The sequence below is a fragment of the Lithobates pipiens genome, unplaced genomic scaffold (genome assembly GCF_037356315.1).
Source record: "Lithobates pipiens isolate NorthernLeopardFrog02 unplaced genomic scaffold, aLitPip1_a1.2 Scaffold_27, whole genome shotgun sequence".
NCBI classification, from domain to species: domain Eukaryota; kingdom Metazoa; phylum Chordata; class Amphibia; order Anura; family Ranidae; genus Lithobates; species Lithobates pipiens.
In genome coordinates, this window is record NW_027507788.1 from 227,320,689 (window position 1) to 227,337,900 (window position 17,212).

At 45.4% G+C, this 17,212-nt stretch overlaps 1 protein-coding gene across 4 annotated transcripts in view; it reads right to left on the minus strand.

Annotated features, from left to right (window-relative positions):
- Positions 1–17,212, minus strand: part of PLEKHG5 (pleckstrin homology and RhoGEF domain containing G5) — a 504,862-nt gene that overhangs the window by 140,693 nt on the left and 346,957 nt on the right. For all 4 annotated transcript variants that reach the window (XM_077458334.1, XM_077458335.1, XM_077458337.1 and 1 more), the window contains one exon: positions 1,207–1,370. In XM_077458334.1, coding sequence (XP_077314460.1) covers positions 1,207–1,370 — 164 coding nt within the window. The remainder of the gene's footprint in view (positions 1–1,206; positions 1,371–17,212) is intronic.

Sequence of the window (17,212 nt, forward strand, 5' to 3'; positions counted from 1 at the left end):
GCTGCATTCTTGGACATTTTTCTAAAAGCCAAACGGCACATTTTTGGTTCAATAGACTGCAATGGAAAAGCTGCAGAAGAGCATGTAGTGCGTTTTTGCCAAGATAAATGCCCGACAACAAAATGGCCAAAACAAAAATTGTAATATCTTGCAATATATCCCGGAGGTATCCGCTATAAACCCCATCGGACCCCTGAGATGCTGGCACCTGGGGGGGGGGGGGAACCTGTAATTCTATTTATTGTATCCTTTCCGCCTTCAGCGGTGTCACAAAACCGCACTCCATCGGCTTCTGATGCTCAAAGCAGAACTTCTCCTTTAATTGGCCCTTCTGGCAATTGCCACCTTTGCCAGTGTGCCGGTCAGGGCAGGACTTACCATTGGGCTTGACTGGGCTCAAGCCCATGGGCCCCCCCCCCCAATAGGGGGCCCCGCCGAGATACATAGCCAAGTGTACTCGGCTCGGCTCCGCTCACAGTCCCGCCCTATGATGGACATAACACAGAGACTGGGCGTGACTGTGAGCCCAGCACTCTCGTCTCCGCTCGGGACTGCAAGAGGACCCCAGAGCCGCCGAGAGGACCCCAGAGCTGCCGTGAGGACCAGAGAGCCACCGAGATACACAGGACTCTGTATCTCGGCGGTGCCATTTTTAAACTTCAAGACTGCAATGACAAGGCTACACTGACAAGGCTGCAGATGGACACTGATAAGGCTGCAGATGGACACTGATAAGCCTGCAGATGGACACTGATAAGCCTGCAGATGGACACTGATAAGCCTGCAGATGGACACTGATAAGCCTGCAGATGGACACTGATAAGCCTGCAGATGGACACTGATAAGGCTGCAGATGGACACTGATAAGCCTGCAGATGGACACTGATAAGCCTGCAGATGGACACTGATAAGGCTGCAGATGGACACTGATAAGGCTGCATTGATGGGCATTTAAATGTAGATTTTTTTTCCCTTAAACTTCCCTCCTAAAAAATGTTTCCTTTAAAATTCCCTCCTAAACTTGGGGTGCGTGTTATACTCCAGCGCGTGTTATACGCCGATAAATACAGTAATGTATAGAAGGTAGGGCCCGAAAGTGACTCAAGCCCAGGGGCCCCCACCACCCTAAGTCCTGCCCTGGTGCCGGTCCAGGAGCGCCCGTCATAAAACCACCCAGTGATATGAATTTCCCGGGGTGCGACTTACCAGGATGTCGGAGTTCTCCCTCCGGAACGGCGGCTGGTCGGCCCTCTCGTTCGGAGGGTTGAAGATAAAGGTGGAGGTGGCCCCCATGTTCCTCATGATGGGTAAACTTAACGACCTGAAATCCTTCACAGCCTGCTCCACCTTCAGCTCATCCCCCGGCTTAGCTGCAAATACATAAAAAAAAAAAATCAAAATCATTATTTTATTGTGTGTACAAAACAGCAGAATGACATCTTATCCATAAAGAGGAATTCCAGAGAGATTATAAAAACATCAAGTTATGTATTTATTAAAAAAAAAAAATTAAAGCGGAACTCCGGGCGGGTAACTAGACACAAAAAATGCATCATTAACTCTTTCCTGCCTAGAGGGTAGAGCTGCACAATTAATGGTCAAGAATCGTCACCGCGATCTTTGACTAAAGTGTTTCACAATTCTTTCTATGCAAAGAATTTTCTCTGCTCTTCTGAAGCCACCAGAAGAAAGGAAGAGAAAAAAACCCCGAGAATCACAACGTTCTTCAGCCCCGGACCTTTTTCCAGCTAAAGGACCAGGCCCCTTTTTTGCGATCCGTTGCTGCGTCGCTTTAACTGACAATTGCGCGGTCGTGCGACGTGGCTCCCAAACAAAATTGGCGTTCTTCTCCCCCACAAATAGAGCTTTCTTTTGGTGGCATTTGATCACCTCTGTGTTTTTTTTTTTTGCGCTATAAACAAAAATAGAGCGACAATTTCTAAAAAAAATTCAATCTTTTTTGCTATAATAAATATCCCCAAAAATATATAAAAAAACATTTTTTCCCTCAGTTTAGGCCGATACGTATTCTTCTACATATTTTTGGTAAAAAAAAAAATCAATAAAAAAAATCGCAATAAGCGATTATTAATTGGTTTGCGCAAAAGTTATAGCGTTTACAAAATAGGGGATAGTTTTATAGCATTTTTATTAATATTTTTTTTTTTTTTACTAGTAATGGCGGCGATCAGCGATTTTTATTGTGACTGCGACATTGTGGCGGACACATCGGACATTTTTTACACATTTTTGGGACCATTGTCATTTATACAGCAATCAGTGCTATTTAAAGAGGAAGTAAACCCTGATGAGTTTACTTCCTCTTTCATTCCCTGTAAAGGCAAAGCATAATGGACTACTATGCATCGCATCGCATCGCATCGCATAGTAGTCCATTATGTGTCACTTACCTGACACAGGAGCCAGCGAAGTCACCGCTGTCCCCTGTAGTTCCGAGCGTCCATCTTCTTGGTGGGTCTCCGTGGGTCTCGCTGCTCCGGCGCTGTGATTCGCCGGAGCAGCGATGACGTCACTCCCGCGCATGCGCACGGGAGCCGAGACTCGCGGCATTGCTGTCGTCGACGATGCCGCGCTCAGTGCACCTGCGCGCCGCTGTCTACGGCGCATGCGCCGTAGATAGCGGTGCCCGACTTTGGGGCAAATATCTCCTAAACCGTATAGGTTTGGGAGATATTTCTTGGACCTACAGGTGAGCCTTAATCTAGGCTTACCTGTAGGTCAAAGTGGTTTGTAAGGGTTTACAACCACTTTAAATGCACTGATTCCTGTGCAAATGACACTGGCAGTGAAGGAGTTAACCACTAGGGGGCAGTGTAGGTGTTATGTATGACGTTATGTTTTTTTTTTTTAAATTGTAGGGGGGCGTGTCCTGGCATGTGACCTCACTGATCGTCCTTCTCTATAAAAGGGAAGAGACGATCGGTGACAGCCACACTAGGAAGCACAGGGGAGAGGTTTGTTTACACAGACCTCTCCTCGTTCTTCAGCTCTGTGACCCGATCGTGGGACACCGGCGGCAATCGGGCCCGCTGGTCCCGCGGCCACGGAGCTCAGGACCGGGTCGGGAGCGCGCCGCCGGCTCCCGACCCACGGCTGGGCCCTTAAAAAGCAACGTACAGGTACGTGCTTGTGCCCAGCCGTGCCATTCTGCCGACGTACATCGGCGTGAGGTTAAGTATAAACATTGTAACAATTTGTCAATGGAATAGATTTTGTGTGGAAGTAAAAAAAGTTTAACCCCTTAAACACCAAACCTTTTTTCTGACATTTGTTGGTTTCAAGCTAAAATCTTTTTTTTTTTTTTTTTTTTTTGCTAGAAAATTATTCTACATATTTTTTTAGTAGACACCCTAGAGAATAAAATGGCGGTTGTTGCAATATTTTAGGTCACATTGTATTTGCACAGCGGCCTTTCAAATGCAATTGTTTTTATATTTTTTTAAATTACTTTAATGAATTAAAAAAAAACAAAAAACAAAAAAACAACCAGTAAAGTTATCCCATTTTTTTTTGTTGTATAATGTGAAAGGTTTTACGTCGCGAGAATCGCAATCTTTTTATTCAAAGTAAAAAAAATAGCGATTCTCATTTTGCCCAGAATCCTGCAGCTCTACTAGGGGGGTAAAACAAATTTAAATGCCTAAGGCCAATTATTCAACTTTGACACGTGTTAGTAATACTGTATATACAGAGCCGTGAAAAAGTATTCATACCCCCTTGGAATTCCACACGTTTTGTTACAACCAAAAACGTAAATGTATTTTATTGGGATTTTATGTGATGGACCAACACAAAGTGTCACATAATTGTGAAGTGGAAGGAAAATGATAAATGATACAAATAAATATGTGAAAAGTGTGGGGGAGGGGCATTTGTATTCAGCCTCCTTTACTCCGATACCCCTAACTAAAATCTAGAGGAACCAATTGCCTTCAGAAGTCACCTAATTAGTAAATGGAGTCCCACCTGTGTGTCATTTCATCTCAGTAGAAATACAGCTGTTCTGTGAAGCCCTCAGAGGTTTGTTAGAGAACCTTAGTGAACAAACAGCATCATGAAGGCCAAGGAACACACCAGACAGGTAAGGGATGAAGTTGTGGAGAAGTATAAAGCAGGGTTGGGTTATAATAAAATCTCCCAAGCTTTGACCATCTCACGGAGCTCTGTTCAATCCATCATCGGAAAATGGAAAGAGTATGGGCACAACTGCAAACCTACCAAGACATGGCCGTCCACCTAAACTGACCGGGCCGGGCAAGGAGCTGAAGTGGTTAGCTGTATACCTCTTGCTACTACCATAACCTACCACCAAAGAACAACCCAAAATAAATTCTCCTGCTCCGGACGATCGCAGCGATATCACACATGTGGATGTTAGTAGATGTAGTACAGCCCAGAAACAATAGTGAGCATTTTGCTTTTTGTTAATCCTACGGAAAACACACCGACTATGATACTAATTCCAAAATGCCCTGGGGCTCACCTAAATCAAACCTTGATCTAGGTATTTAAAAAAAATATATAATAACCCTTTCCCGCCGAGCGTACGCACATCTGCGTACTCGGCTTCCGGGGGTTATACCGGGATGATGCCCCCGCACCTGCAGGCATCATCCCGGTACCGTTTTTTACAGCAGGCGATTGGCTATCCAGGCATAACAACCGATGCGGCTAAAAGCCGCTCGGCTGTTATGCCGGAGGAGCGGGAGGGGACGTCCCCCCCTCCCGCCGCCTCTCGCCGCTGTTACCGGTGCTCCCGCTCGATCGGGAGCACCGATTAAACATCCGTCGGCTCCGGCTGCTGGGGAGGAACTGGAACGAAGCCGTAATCGGCTTCGTTCCAGTCTCCTCATCGTAAACACGGAAGCGACGTCATGACGTCACTTCCCGTTTACTCGGCTGCCAATGGCGCCGGTTTTTAAAAAATATCCGGTATTCAGAATCGCCGTTTTCGGCGATCTGAATACACTGAAGTGTAAAGGAGGGGTGGGGGGTCTTTTAGACCCCCGATCCCTCCATAAAGAGTACCTGTCACCACCTATTACTGTCACAAGGGATGTTTACATTCCTTGTGACAGCAATAAAAGTGATCAAATTTTTTTTTTTTTTTTTTTAAACAATTTAGTCATTTAAAAATAAATAAAATAAATAAAAAAATAAAAAAAAAATTTTCAAAGCGCCCGCCGTCCCCGCGAGCTCGCGAAGCAAAGAAAACGCATACGGAAGTCGCGCCCGCGTACGTAAACGGTGTTCAAGTCACACATGTGAGGTATCGCCGCGATCGTCAGAGCGAGAGCAATAATTCTAGCAGTAGACCTCCTCTGTAACGCTAACCTGGTAACCGTAAAAAAAATTTAAAGCGTCGCCTATTGAGATTTTTAGGTACCGTACTTTGTCGTCAATCTACAAGTGCGCGCAATTATAAAGTGTGACATGTTTGGTATCTATTTACTCGGCGTAACATTATCTTTCACATTTCGCAAAAAAATTGGGCTAATTTTACTGTTTTGTTTTTTTTTTATTCATGAAAGTGTCCCTTTTCCCAAAAAGTTGCGTTTAAAACACCACTGCGCAAATACCGTGTGACATAAAATATTGCAACAATCGCCGTTTTATTCTCTAGAGCCTCTGCTAAAAAAATATATATAATGTTTGGGGGTTCCAAGTAATTTCCTAGCAAAAAATATGGATTTTAACTTGTAAACACCAAATTCCAAAAATAGGCTTAGTCATGAAAGGGATAATAAATATTAATAAATTTTTTTTTTATATATATCTGCAAGATCATTCATGATGAGCACAATTCCTCCCAATGACACCAACAATGGGGCCCAATGACACCAATGATGGGGCACAATTCCTCCCACAGACACCAACAATGGGGCCCAATGACACCAATGACGGGGAACAAATCCTCCCAATGACACCAACAATGGGACCCAATGACACCAATGATGGAACACAATTCCTCCCAAAGACACCAACAATGGGGCCCAAGGACACCAATGATGGGGAACAAATCCTCCCAATGACACCAACAATGTAGCCCAATGACACCAACAATGTAGCCCAATGACACTAATGATGGAACACAATTCCTCCCAAAGACACCAACAATGGGGCCCAATGACACCAATGATGGGGAACAAATCCTCCCAATGACACCAACAATGTAGCCCAATGACACCAATGATGGGACACAAATCCTCCCAATTACACCAACAATGACACCAATGATGGGGCACAAATCCTCCCAATGACACCAACAATGGGGCCCAAGGACACCAATGATGGGGCACAAATCCTCCCAATGACACCAACAATGTAGCCCAATGACACCAATGATGGGACACAAATCCTCCCAATTACACCAACAATGACACCAATGATGGGGCACAAATCCTCCCAATGACACTAACAATGTAGCCCAAAGACACCAATGATGGGGCACAAATCCTCCCAATGACACCAACAATGTGGCCCAATGACACCAACAATGTAGCCCAATGACACCAATGATGGGGCACAATTCCTCCCAAAGACACCAACAATGGGACCCAATGACACCAATGATGGAACACAATTCCTCCCAAAGACACCAACAATGGGGCCCAAGGACACCAATGATGGGGCACAAATCCTCCCAATGACACCAACAATGTGGCCCAATGACACCAATGATGGGGCACAAATCCTCCCATTGAAACAATGATGGGGAGAGTTTTGTCCCACTGATGTTGGGACATTTTGTGCACCCAATGGGCACAGTCCAGTCCCCCTTAAAATCTGAAGGACAGTAAATTGGCCCTTTGTTTAGAAGGTGTGGAGACCCCTGGGCTAAACGAATGGCAGGTAAAAAAAACACAGAGCTCTCTACAGACAGCAGAGGTCTGATTTTTTTTTTTTTTTTCTCTCCCTGCAAAGCACAGATCACTGTATTAGTGTCACTGGTGATGTCAGTCAGCATCAGATTGTCCACCGCACCGCAGTCCCACTATAAGTCGCTGATCGCCGCCATTACTAGTATAAAAATAAATAAATAAAAATTCCATAAATATTTCCCATAGTTTGTAGACGCTGTAACGTTCACGCAAATCAATCAATATACACTTATTGGGATTTTTTTTTTTTTTTTTTACCAAAGACGTGTCGCAGAATACATTTTGGCCAAAATTTATGAAATTTGATTTTTTTTTTTGTTTTTATTGGATGTTTTATAGCAGAAAGTCAAAAATGTTTTTTTTTATTCAACATTTTCTGGTCTTTTTTATTTTATTTTATTATATAAATGAAAAAAAAACGCAGATGTGATGAAATATCACCAAGAGAAAGCTAATTGTGGGAAAAAAATGATATAAATGTTATTTGTGTACGGCGTTACGTGACCGCGCAATCGCCAGTTAAGGTAGGGTAGTGCTGAATAAGGGGGGGGGGGGGGGGTTAAATCTGAGGAGCTGAAGTGGTTAATTGGCTATTAATCTTTTATCTTTTTTTTTGGCCAGAGTTCCGCTTTAAATTTTCAACAATCAAACACATTTATCGTATTGATTAGCGAGCGTGGCCTGGTCCTATGGAACGATGACTGCGGTTCAATAAAGAGACACATCCCGGGACGCTCTGCGTATTTTGTTTTGCTCTCTTGGATGACAAAAACGGCAAAACAGCGAGCAACATAATCCCAGGGATGAACTGAACAGCTTGCTCGCCCTTCCCCCCGCCATATGTGCGCAGCGAGAACGCGGCAAACCCGGGAACAGATCTGGAGTGATCTGGAAGAGGCCCAGTTATGCCTCGGCACCTGTTTATTCATTACGTAACGTCCAATCTGCAGTTCAAATCTTATACAATGGAGGACTATGGAGGGGCGGCGTTCTGTGCGGGCCAGAGACCAGCCATTAAGACCCCTTTCACAGGCGCTTTAGCGTTAAAAACAAATCGCCTGTAAAGCGATTGAAAGAAGCCTCATCTGCAATCCCAATGTGAAAGCCCCGAGTGCTTTAAGAGCCCTTTCACAATGTCAGCGCCCGAAAAACGCTCGTAAATCGCCGCTTAACCGGTTCCCGACCAGCGCATGCCGATGTACGTCGGCAGAATGGCACGGGCAGGCATATTGGCTCGCGTGCCGGTCGGAACCCTCGTGAGTCCGGTCGCGGGTCCCGCGGACTCGATCGCCGCGGGCATACCAGCAATCGTCTCACGGAGCGGCTGAATGGAGGAAATGCCGTGTAAACAGCATTTCTCCATTCTGCCTAGCAACTAGTGACGCTGATCTCTGCTCCAAGTGATTGGAGCAGAGATCAGTGTACACTAAATGAAAGCCCAACCCCCCCACAGTTAGTAACACACCCCTAGGAACACTTAACCCCTACACTGCCACCCACTGGTTAACCCCTTCACTGCCAGTGTCATTTACACAGGAATCACTGCATTTGTATAGCACTGATTGCTGTATAAATGACAATGGTCCCAAAAATGTGTCAAAAATGTCCGATGTGTCCGCCGCAATGTCGCAGTCACAATAAAAATCGCTGATCACCGCCATTACTAGTAAAAAAAAATAATAAAAAATTATTAATAAAAATGCTATGAAACTATCCCTATTTTGTAAACATTATAACTTTTGCGCAAACCAATCAATAATCGCTTATTGTGATTTTTTTTACCAAAAATATGTAGAAGAATACGTATCGGCCTAAACTGAGGGAAAAAATTTTTTTCATATATTTTTGGGGGATATTTATTATAACAAAAAGTAAAAAATAATGCGTTATTTTCAAAATTGACGCTCTATTTTTGTTTATAGTGCAAAAAATAAAAACCGCAGGGGTGATCAAATACCACCAAAAGAAAGCTCTATTTGTGGGGGAAAAAAGGACGTCAATTTTGTTTGGGAGCCACGTCGCACGACCGCGCAATTGTCAGTTAAAGCGACGCAGCGCTGAATCGCAAAAAGTGGTCTGGTCTTTGGCCAGCAAAATGGTCCGGTCTGTAAGTGGTTAAACTAGCAGCGCTTTACCAGCGTTTTTCGAGCACTATTAGGGCCGCTTTTAACCCCTGCTAGTGGCCAAATAAAGGGTTAAAAGTGCCCACAAAACGCTGCTGCCAAAAACACTTTTTAGGTGTTCTGCAGGCGCTTCCCGTTGATTTCAATGGGAAGGGGCACTTTAGTATCGGTGTAGTCACCGCTCCAAAAGCGCTGCAAAGAAGCTGCTTGCAGGACTTTTTTTGATGCCCTGCCAGAGCAGCGCCTCAGTGTGAAAGCACTCTGGCTTTTACATTGGGATTGCAGCTGCGGCTGCTTTCATTTGCTTTACAGGCACTTTACAGGCGCTTTTTTTAAAGCTAAAGGGATGTGAAAGGGATCTCAGTGTGAAAGCACTCGAGGCTTTCACATTGGTATTGCAGATGAGGCTTCTTTCAAGCGCTTTACAGGAGCTTTTTTTAACGATAAAGCGCCTGAAAAGCGCCCCAGTGTGAAAGGGATCTTACTGCGCGCTTGCAGCATCTCTTCCTCCATCGAACGTCGGCGGAGATTTCCGCTCTCAGTGGTGCAACTCCCGCTGTTCTGAGTTCTTTTAAAATTTCGTCAAGAAGCAGTCCTTGTGTGCGCTCCCACCAACACGTCTTCCTAAACCCCTCATACAAAGTATTGAACGGCCCTCTTGTTGATTGCACTTATGCCGCGTACACATACGATTGCAATTCTCGTCGGAAAAGGCTCTGATGGTTTCTCCGACGGGATTTTGCTCAAGCTGTCTTGCCTACACACAGGTCACACCAAATTCCGACCATCCAGAGCGCGGTGACGTACAACACGTACGACGTGACTAGAAAAAGGAAGTTCAATAGCCAGTAGCCAATAGCTTCCGTCTCATAGTTGAATCTGAGCATGCGTGAGTTTTTGCACGTCGGAATTGCGTACACACGATCAGAATTTCCGATAGAAAGTTTTTCCACCAGAAAAATTGAGAACATGCTCTCACATTTTTTGCTGGTGGGAATTCTCCCAGCTAAATTCCGAACGTTACACACGGTCGCATTTTCCGATGGAAAGCTCTCATCGCTCTTTTGCTGTCCGAAATTCCAATCGTGTGTACGCCGGCATCAGAGTCTACACCAGCCATTCTCAACCAGGGTTCCATCACCACAACTTAGCAAAGCCAGCAGCATGACACCAAATATCTTTTTAGCTGTCTTTAACCAGTTCCCGACCAGCGCACGCCGATGTACGTCGGCACAAACCAAGGTCCATAAAGACATGGTTGAGTCAGTTTGTGTTGGAGGTAATTGACCAGCCTGCACAGAGTCCTAACCTCAACCTGATATTTATCCCAAAGGTCTTCTAAGAGCAGAAACTGCGAGCCAGGCCTTCTTGTCCAACATCAGTGCCTGACATCACAAATGTGCTTGTGGAAGAATGGGTCAAACATTCCCATAGACACCCTCCTAAACCTTGTGGACGGCCTTCCCAGAAGAGGTGAAGCTGTTATAGCTGCAAAGGGCCAACTCAATATTGAACCCTCCGGACTAAGACTGGGATGTTGTTTTTCAGGGGTTGGGCTTGGCCCCCTTAGTTCCAGTGAAGGGAACGCTTAAGCCACGTACACACGAGCGGACTTTTCAACATCCAAAGTCCGACGGAATGATTCCGTCAGACTATTCGATCGTGTGTGGGGCTGCAACGGACTTTTGATTCGCAAAAGTCTGACGGACTTTAGAAAATGGAATATGCTTCAAATTTTTCCGACGGAACTCCGCCGTACCCGGTCCCTCCGAAAAATCCGCTCGTGTGTATGCTACTCCGACGGACTAAAACCGACGCTAGGGCAGCTATTGGCTACTGGCTATGAACTTCCTTATTCGAGTCGAGTCGTACGTCATCACGTTCGAATCCGTCGGAGTTTGGTGTGATTGTGTGTGGCCAAGTCCGCTCAGTCGAAAAGTCCGTCAGAACTCCGTCAGAACTCCTTTGGATGTCTGTCGGACATAAGTCCTCTCGTGTGTACGGGGCTTTAAGGTGTCAGCATACCAAGACACTTTGGACCATTTCAGGTGTGGAACAGTTTGGGGACGGCCCCTTCCTGTTCTAACATGACTGCCCACCAGTGCACAAATCAAGGTCCATAAAGACATGGATGAGTGAGTTTGGGATGGAGGAACTTGACTGGCCTGCACAGAGTCCTGACCTCAACCTGATAGAACACTTTTGGGTGTTCTATCAACGTCACTTTGAATGGTTGTGTTATGTGGTCACTGGTCAGTACTCATCAGAGAGGGAAAGCAAAGTCCACCCAAAAATGATATTCGGGGGGGGGGGGGGGGGTTGGATGAATGCTCAGTGACCCCGTGGCTTCATATGTCATAAGGAACTCACAGGAAAGTGATATCAAGGCTCTCTCGGAGCAGTCTCATTTCCTCTGTTGCATTCTTAAAAATGCACAACTAAAAGTTGCAACCATCCACCCAAAACTAAGACTGGAGTGGTTGATGGCCTGGCACGGTATTCTCCATCATACGTCAGCCAATTCCTCTCCCGATTCTTTTGCAGGAAACTTTTTCAAGGCAATAGGAAGCCGCCAGTGCAGCTCGAGGAGGCTTCAAAGAAACAAAACCCCGGCCTCAGATCATTACCAATAACAATAGGTCTGGGGGGAGGGGGGGAGGGGATCCTTTTTTCCATCCATGCCAAGAATTACTTTTGCACTCACAGCAACAGAGAACAATGCATTATATAAAACTCCAATTCCATCCCTAATTTCCTTTTTCCGGTCAACTACTCTTGCACTTCTCACAAAAGCCAGCCTTCAAATCAATATACAGTATATATATATATATATATCACACACACCTATCTTTATGGATCTTATACACTATATGGCCAAAAGTATGTGAACCTCCAATGATGGAGTTGAGTTGTCTCCAGTGAAGGGTAGTGATAATACTACACCATGCAGAAAACATTGCAGACAATTGTACTCCTACACAGAGCCCCGACCTCAACCCAACTGAAACACCTTTGGAATAAACTGGAACACCGATTGTTAGCCAGGTCTTCTCATCCAACATCAGTACCTGACCTCACAAATGTTCTTTTGGATGGAAAAGAAGAAAGGTAACAGCGCCCTCTGCAGGGGCAACTCAATTCATACACCAGGTCCACCCTCAGGTGCCGGGGCTCGATATGTCCCCAACACACTCCAATGCAAAAGTAGTAAGAAGAGTCTGCAAAACTGTAATCCTTGAAGTGTCGTTTAACCAGTTCCCGACCAGCGCACGCCGATGTACGTCGGCAGAATGGCACGGGCAGGCATATTGGCGTACAGTTACAGCTCGCGTGTCGGTCGGAACCCCCTTGAGTCCGGTCGCGGGTCCCGCGGACTCGATCGCCGTGGGGATACCAGCGATCGTCTCACGGGGGGGAAGGCTGAACGGAGAGATGCCGCTGTAAACAGCATCTCCCCGTTCTGCCTAGAAACAAGTGACGCTGATCTCTGCTCCATGTGATAGGATCAGAGATCAGTGTTCACTAAATGAAAGCCCAACCCCCCCACAGTTAGTAACACACCCCTTGGAACACTTAAAGTGGAAGTGAACTCCCCTATCGATTTCATCCACGGAAGCTGCCATCTTTGCCTCTGTTTAATCTTCAGCTGCCACGGTGCTGCACATGTGATCCGTTACGAAATCAGCCATTGGGTGGTTTGACAGTTTGGTTGAGAGCGCAGCCAATGTGCAGTTAGCATTCCCGGCATGCCGTTTTTTGAAACTGTTTAAATCGATGGGTTTACTTCCACTTTAACCCCTACACTGCTACCCACTGGTTAACCAGTTCCTGACCGCCGGCCGTCAAATGACGGCCAGGCGGCGCAGCTATTGCGGCGGGAGGCCGTCATATGACGGCCTCCCGTTTAAACAGGGATGCGCGCGATCGTGCGCGCGCATCCCTGTTTCTTCGGTGGCGGCGTGTCACGGAGACACCGCTCGCCACCGAAGGGGGTGAACAGCCATTCGTTATGGCTGTTTACCACGTGATCGGCCGTGATGAAGTCACGGCCGATCACAGATGGTCACACCCCCTACGTGCACGGCGCATGCGCGCGATCGCGAGCGCGCTGCGCGTGCACGTCGGTGGCGGCGTGTTCCCCGGGAACACTGCTCGTCACCGACACTGGTAAACAGCCATTGGCTGGCTGTTTACCCACGTGATCGGCTGTGATCCTTTCACAGCCGATCACTAAAATGTAAACAAACCGCGGTAACGGGATGTTACCGGGTTCTCCTCCTCACACACCGATCGTGTGTGAGGAGGAGATTGCGGTAACATCTCGTTACCGCATACAGTGTACACCAAACATACTGATTGCCCCCCCCCCCCCCAATAAAGAGGACCTGTCACCACCCCTCATAGTACCTGTCAATCACAGTCCATCAGAGTACCTGTCACAGCCCATCAGAGTATTTGAGTACCTGTCCCAGCCCATCAGAGTACCCGAGTACCTGTCCCAGCCCATCAGAGTACCCGAGTACCTGTCCCAGCCCATCAGAGTACCCGAGTACCTGTCCCGGCACATCTGAGTACCCGAGTACCTGTCCCAGCCCATCAGAGTACCTGTCCCAGCCCATCAGAGTACCCGAGTACCTGTCCCAGCCCATCAGAGTACCCGAGTACCTGTCCCGGCCCATCAGAGTACCCGAGTACCTGTCCCGGCCCATCAGAGTACCCGAGTACCTGTCCCGGCCCATCTGAGTACCCGAGTACCTGTCCCGGCCCATCAGAGTACCCGAGTACCTGTCCCGGCCCATCAGAGTACCCGAGTACCTGTCACGGCCCATCAGAGTACCCGAGTACCTGTCACGGCACATCAGAGTACCCGAGTACCTGTCACGGCACATCAGAGTACCCGAGTACCTGTCACGGCACATCAGAGTACCCGAGTACCTGTCACGGCACATCAGGGTACCCGAGTACCTGTCACGGCCCATCAGGGTACCCGAGTACCTGTCACGGCCCATCAGGGTACCCGAGTACCTGTCACGGCCCATCAGGGTACCCGAGTACCTGTCACAGTCCATTAGAGTACCGAGTACCTGTCACAGTCCATTAGAGTACCGAGTACCTGTCACAGTCCATTAGAGTACCGAGTACCTGTCACAGTCCATTAGAGTACCGAGTACCTGTCACAGTCCATTAGAGTACCGAGTACCTGTCACAGCCCATCTGAGTACCCGAGTACCTGTCACAGTTCATCTGAGTACCTGTCACCGCCCTTCAGAGTACCCAAATACCAGTCACCAAACCATCAGAGTACCTGTCACCAGGCCATCAGAGTACCTGAGTACTTGTCACCAGGCCATCAGAGTACCCGAGTACCTGTCACCAGGCCATCAGAGTACCCGAGTACCTGTCACCAGGCCATCAGAGTACCCGAGTACCTGTCACCAGGCCATCAGAGTACTCGAGTACCTGTCACCAGGCCATCAGAGTACTCGAGTACCTGTCACCAGGCAATCAGAGTACCCGAGTACCTGTTCCAGTCCATCTGAGTACCCGAGTACCTGTCACAGTCCACCTGAGTACCCGAGTACCTATCTCCAGCCCATCAGAGTACCCGAGTACCTATTTGCAGCCCATGTCTCATAGAATATACGTTGGGGTGTTTACTTTCCAAAATGGGGTCATTTTGTGGGTAATTTCACTGTCCTGGTGGTCCAGGACCTTCAAAAGTGTGATGGGTAGGAATGAAATAAGATGTGTCATTTATGCTCCTAGAACGCCTGAACGTACTACTTCAATGTATGGCCCATCTATGTGGCCAGGCTGTGTAAAAGTCCTACACATGTGGTATTGCCATACTCGGGAGGAGTAGCAGAATGTATTTTGGGGTGTAATTTTTGCTATATACATGCTATGTGTTAGAAATATCTTATAAATTGACAATTTTGTGTAAAAAAAAATGCGTTTTAATTTTTTTCCACATATTCCAAAAACGTCTGGAAAAAAATTAACCATTCAAAAGACTCATTATGCCTCACAGATTATACGTTGGGGTGTTAGCTTTCCAAAATGGGGTCATTTTATGGGAAATTCCATTGTCCTGGTACTCCAGGGCCTTCAAAAGTGTAATAGGTGGTTGAGAAATGAGATGCGTCATTTTTGCTCGTAGAACGTCTGAAGGTACTACATCGATGTTGGTGCTCTGTATGTGGCCAGGTTGTGTAAAAGTCTCACACATGTGGTATCGCCGTACTCGGGAAGAGTAGCAGAATGTATTTTGGGGGGTAATTTGTTGTATACATATGCTGTGTGAGAGAAATAACCTGATAATATGACAATTTAGTAAAAAAAAATAAAAAAAAATAAAAAATCTTCATTTTGCAAAGAATTGTGGGAAAAAATGACAACTTAAAAAAACTCACCATGCTACTTACTTAATACCTTGGGATGTCTACTTTGTAAAAAGGGGTCATTTGGGGGGTATTTGTACTTTCCTGACTAGTTAGAGTCTCAAGAAATGAGATACACCTGATGTACTGAAGGCCTGATCAGAAGTGATGAATTTTCAGTGATTGGCACCATAGATTGTAGACTCTATAACTTTCACAAAGACCAAATAATATATACTAATGTGGGTTATTTTTACCAAAGATATGTAGCAGTATAAATTTTGGCCAAAATTTATGAAGAAAAATTACTAATTAGCAAAAATTTATGACAGAAACGAAGAAAAAGGCATTTTTTTCACAAAATTTACGTTTTATTTTATTTATAGCACAAAAAATAAAAAACCCACTAGTGATTAAATACCACTAAAAGAAAGCTCTATTTGTGTGGAAAAAAGGACGCAAGTTTCATATGGATACTGTGTTGGATGACTGAGTAATTGTCATTCAAAGTGTGAGAGCGCTGAAAGCTGAAAATTGGTCTGGTCAGGAAGGGGGTGTAACTGCACTGTACTGAGGTGGTTAAGCCCTTGTCATTTACACAGGAATCACTGCTTTTGTATAGCACTGATTGCTGTATAAATGACAATGGTCCCAAAAATGTGTCAAAAATGTCCGATGTGTCCGCCACAATGTCGCAGTCACAATAGAAAAAAAAAAAAAATCGCTGATCGCCGCCATTACTAGTAAAAAACAAAAATTAATAATAAAAATGCCATAAAACTATCCCCTATATTGTAAACGCTGTAACTTTTGCGCAAACCAATCAATAATCGCTTATCGCGATTTTTTTTACCAAAAATATGTAGAAGAATACGTATCGGCCTAAACTGAGGGAAAAATGTTTTTTTTATATATTTTTGGGGGATATTTATTATAGCGAAAAGTAAAAAATAATGTGTTTTTTTCAAAATTCTTGCTCTATTTTTGTTTATAGCGTAAAAGATAAAAACCGCAGAGGTGATCAAATACCACCAAAATAAATCTCTATTTGTGGGGAAAAAAAGACGTCAATTTTGTTTGGGAGCCACGTCGCACGACCGCGCAATTGTCAGTTAAAGCGACGCAGCGCCAAATAGCAAAAAGTGGTCTGGTCTTTGACCAGCAAAATGGTCAGAAGGAATTTCATATACATTTCTTATATTTTGTTTGGTTCACTATATGTTCATAATTATTATGGTGGTACACTGTGCAATAGTACAGTAGTAGTAGTAATAGTAAGTAGTAGTAATATTAACCTACAATAGTAGGGTAATATTAGCGTAATTATTCATTTAAAACATAAATATATACTCAAACACAAAGCTCCTAGAAGTTCATACATATGGTTCATAAGCTAAAGCAGCACTTCAGATGATAGTCATCAGCATCCGATAACGGCGATATGCCCTCTGAAGTGCGAATCCAACAACAAGCAAGGTGTTCATAGAGAAGTCCTCATATAGTTACTTGTCAAATAGATGATAACCTTCACTGCCCCACATAAAACCGCCCCCCTCAAAATGCACGCTCACCGGAAACGGTATAATAAAACCGCCTTGATATTTACAATGGATCTTTGACATGCAGCAAGACCACGTCCAATAAAATCCTTGATCGGCAATCATAAAAGGTTAACAAATCCCACACGACAGGTCTGATTACTCACAGCGGGATATCCACTTGTTGACTCTTTAGCTCAAAACATTGGAGAAAAGAGAATCCTCATAGTGTAAACCAGTTTAAAACGTTATTCCCATCAAAGGGCCCC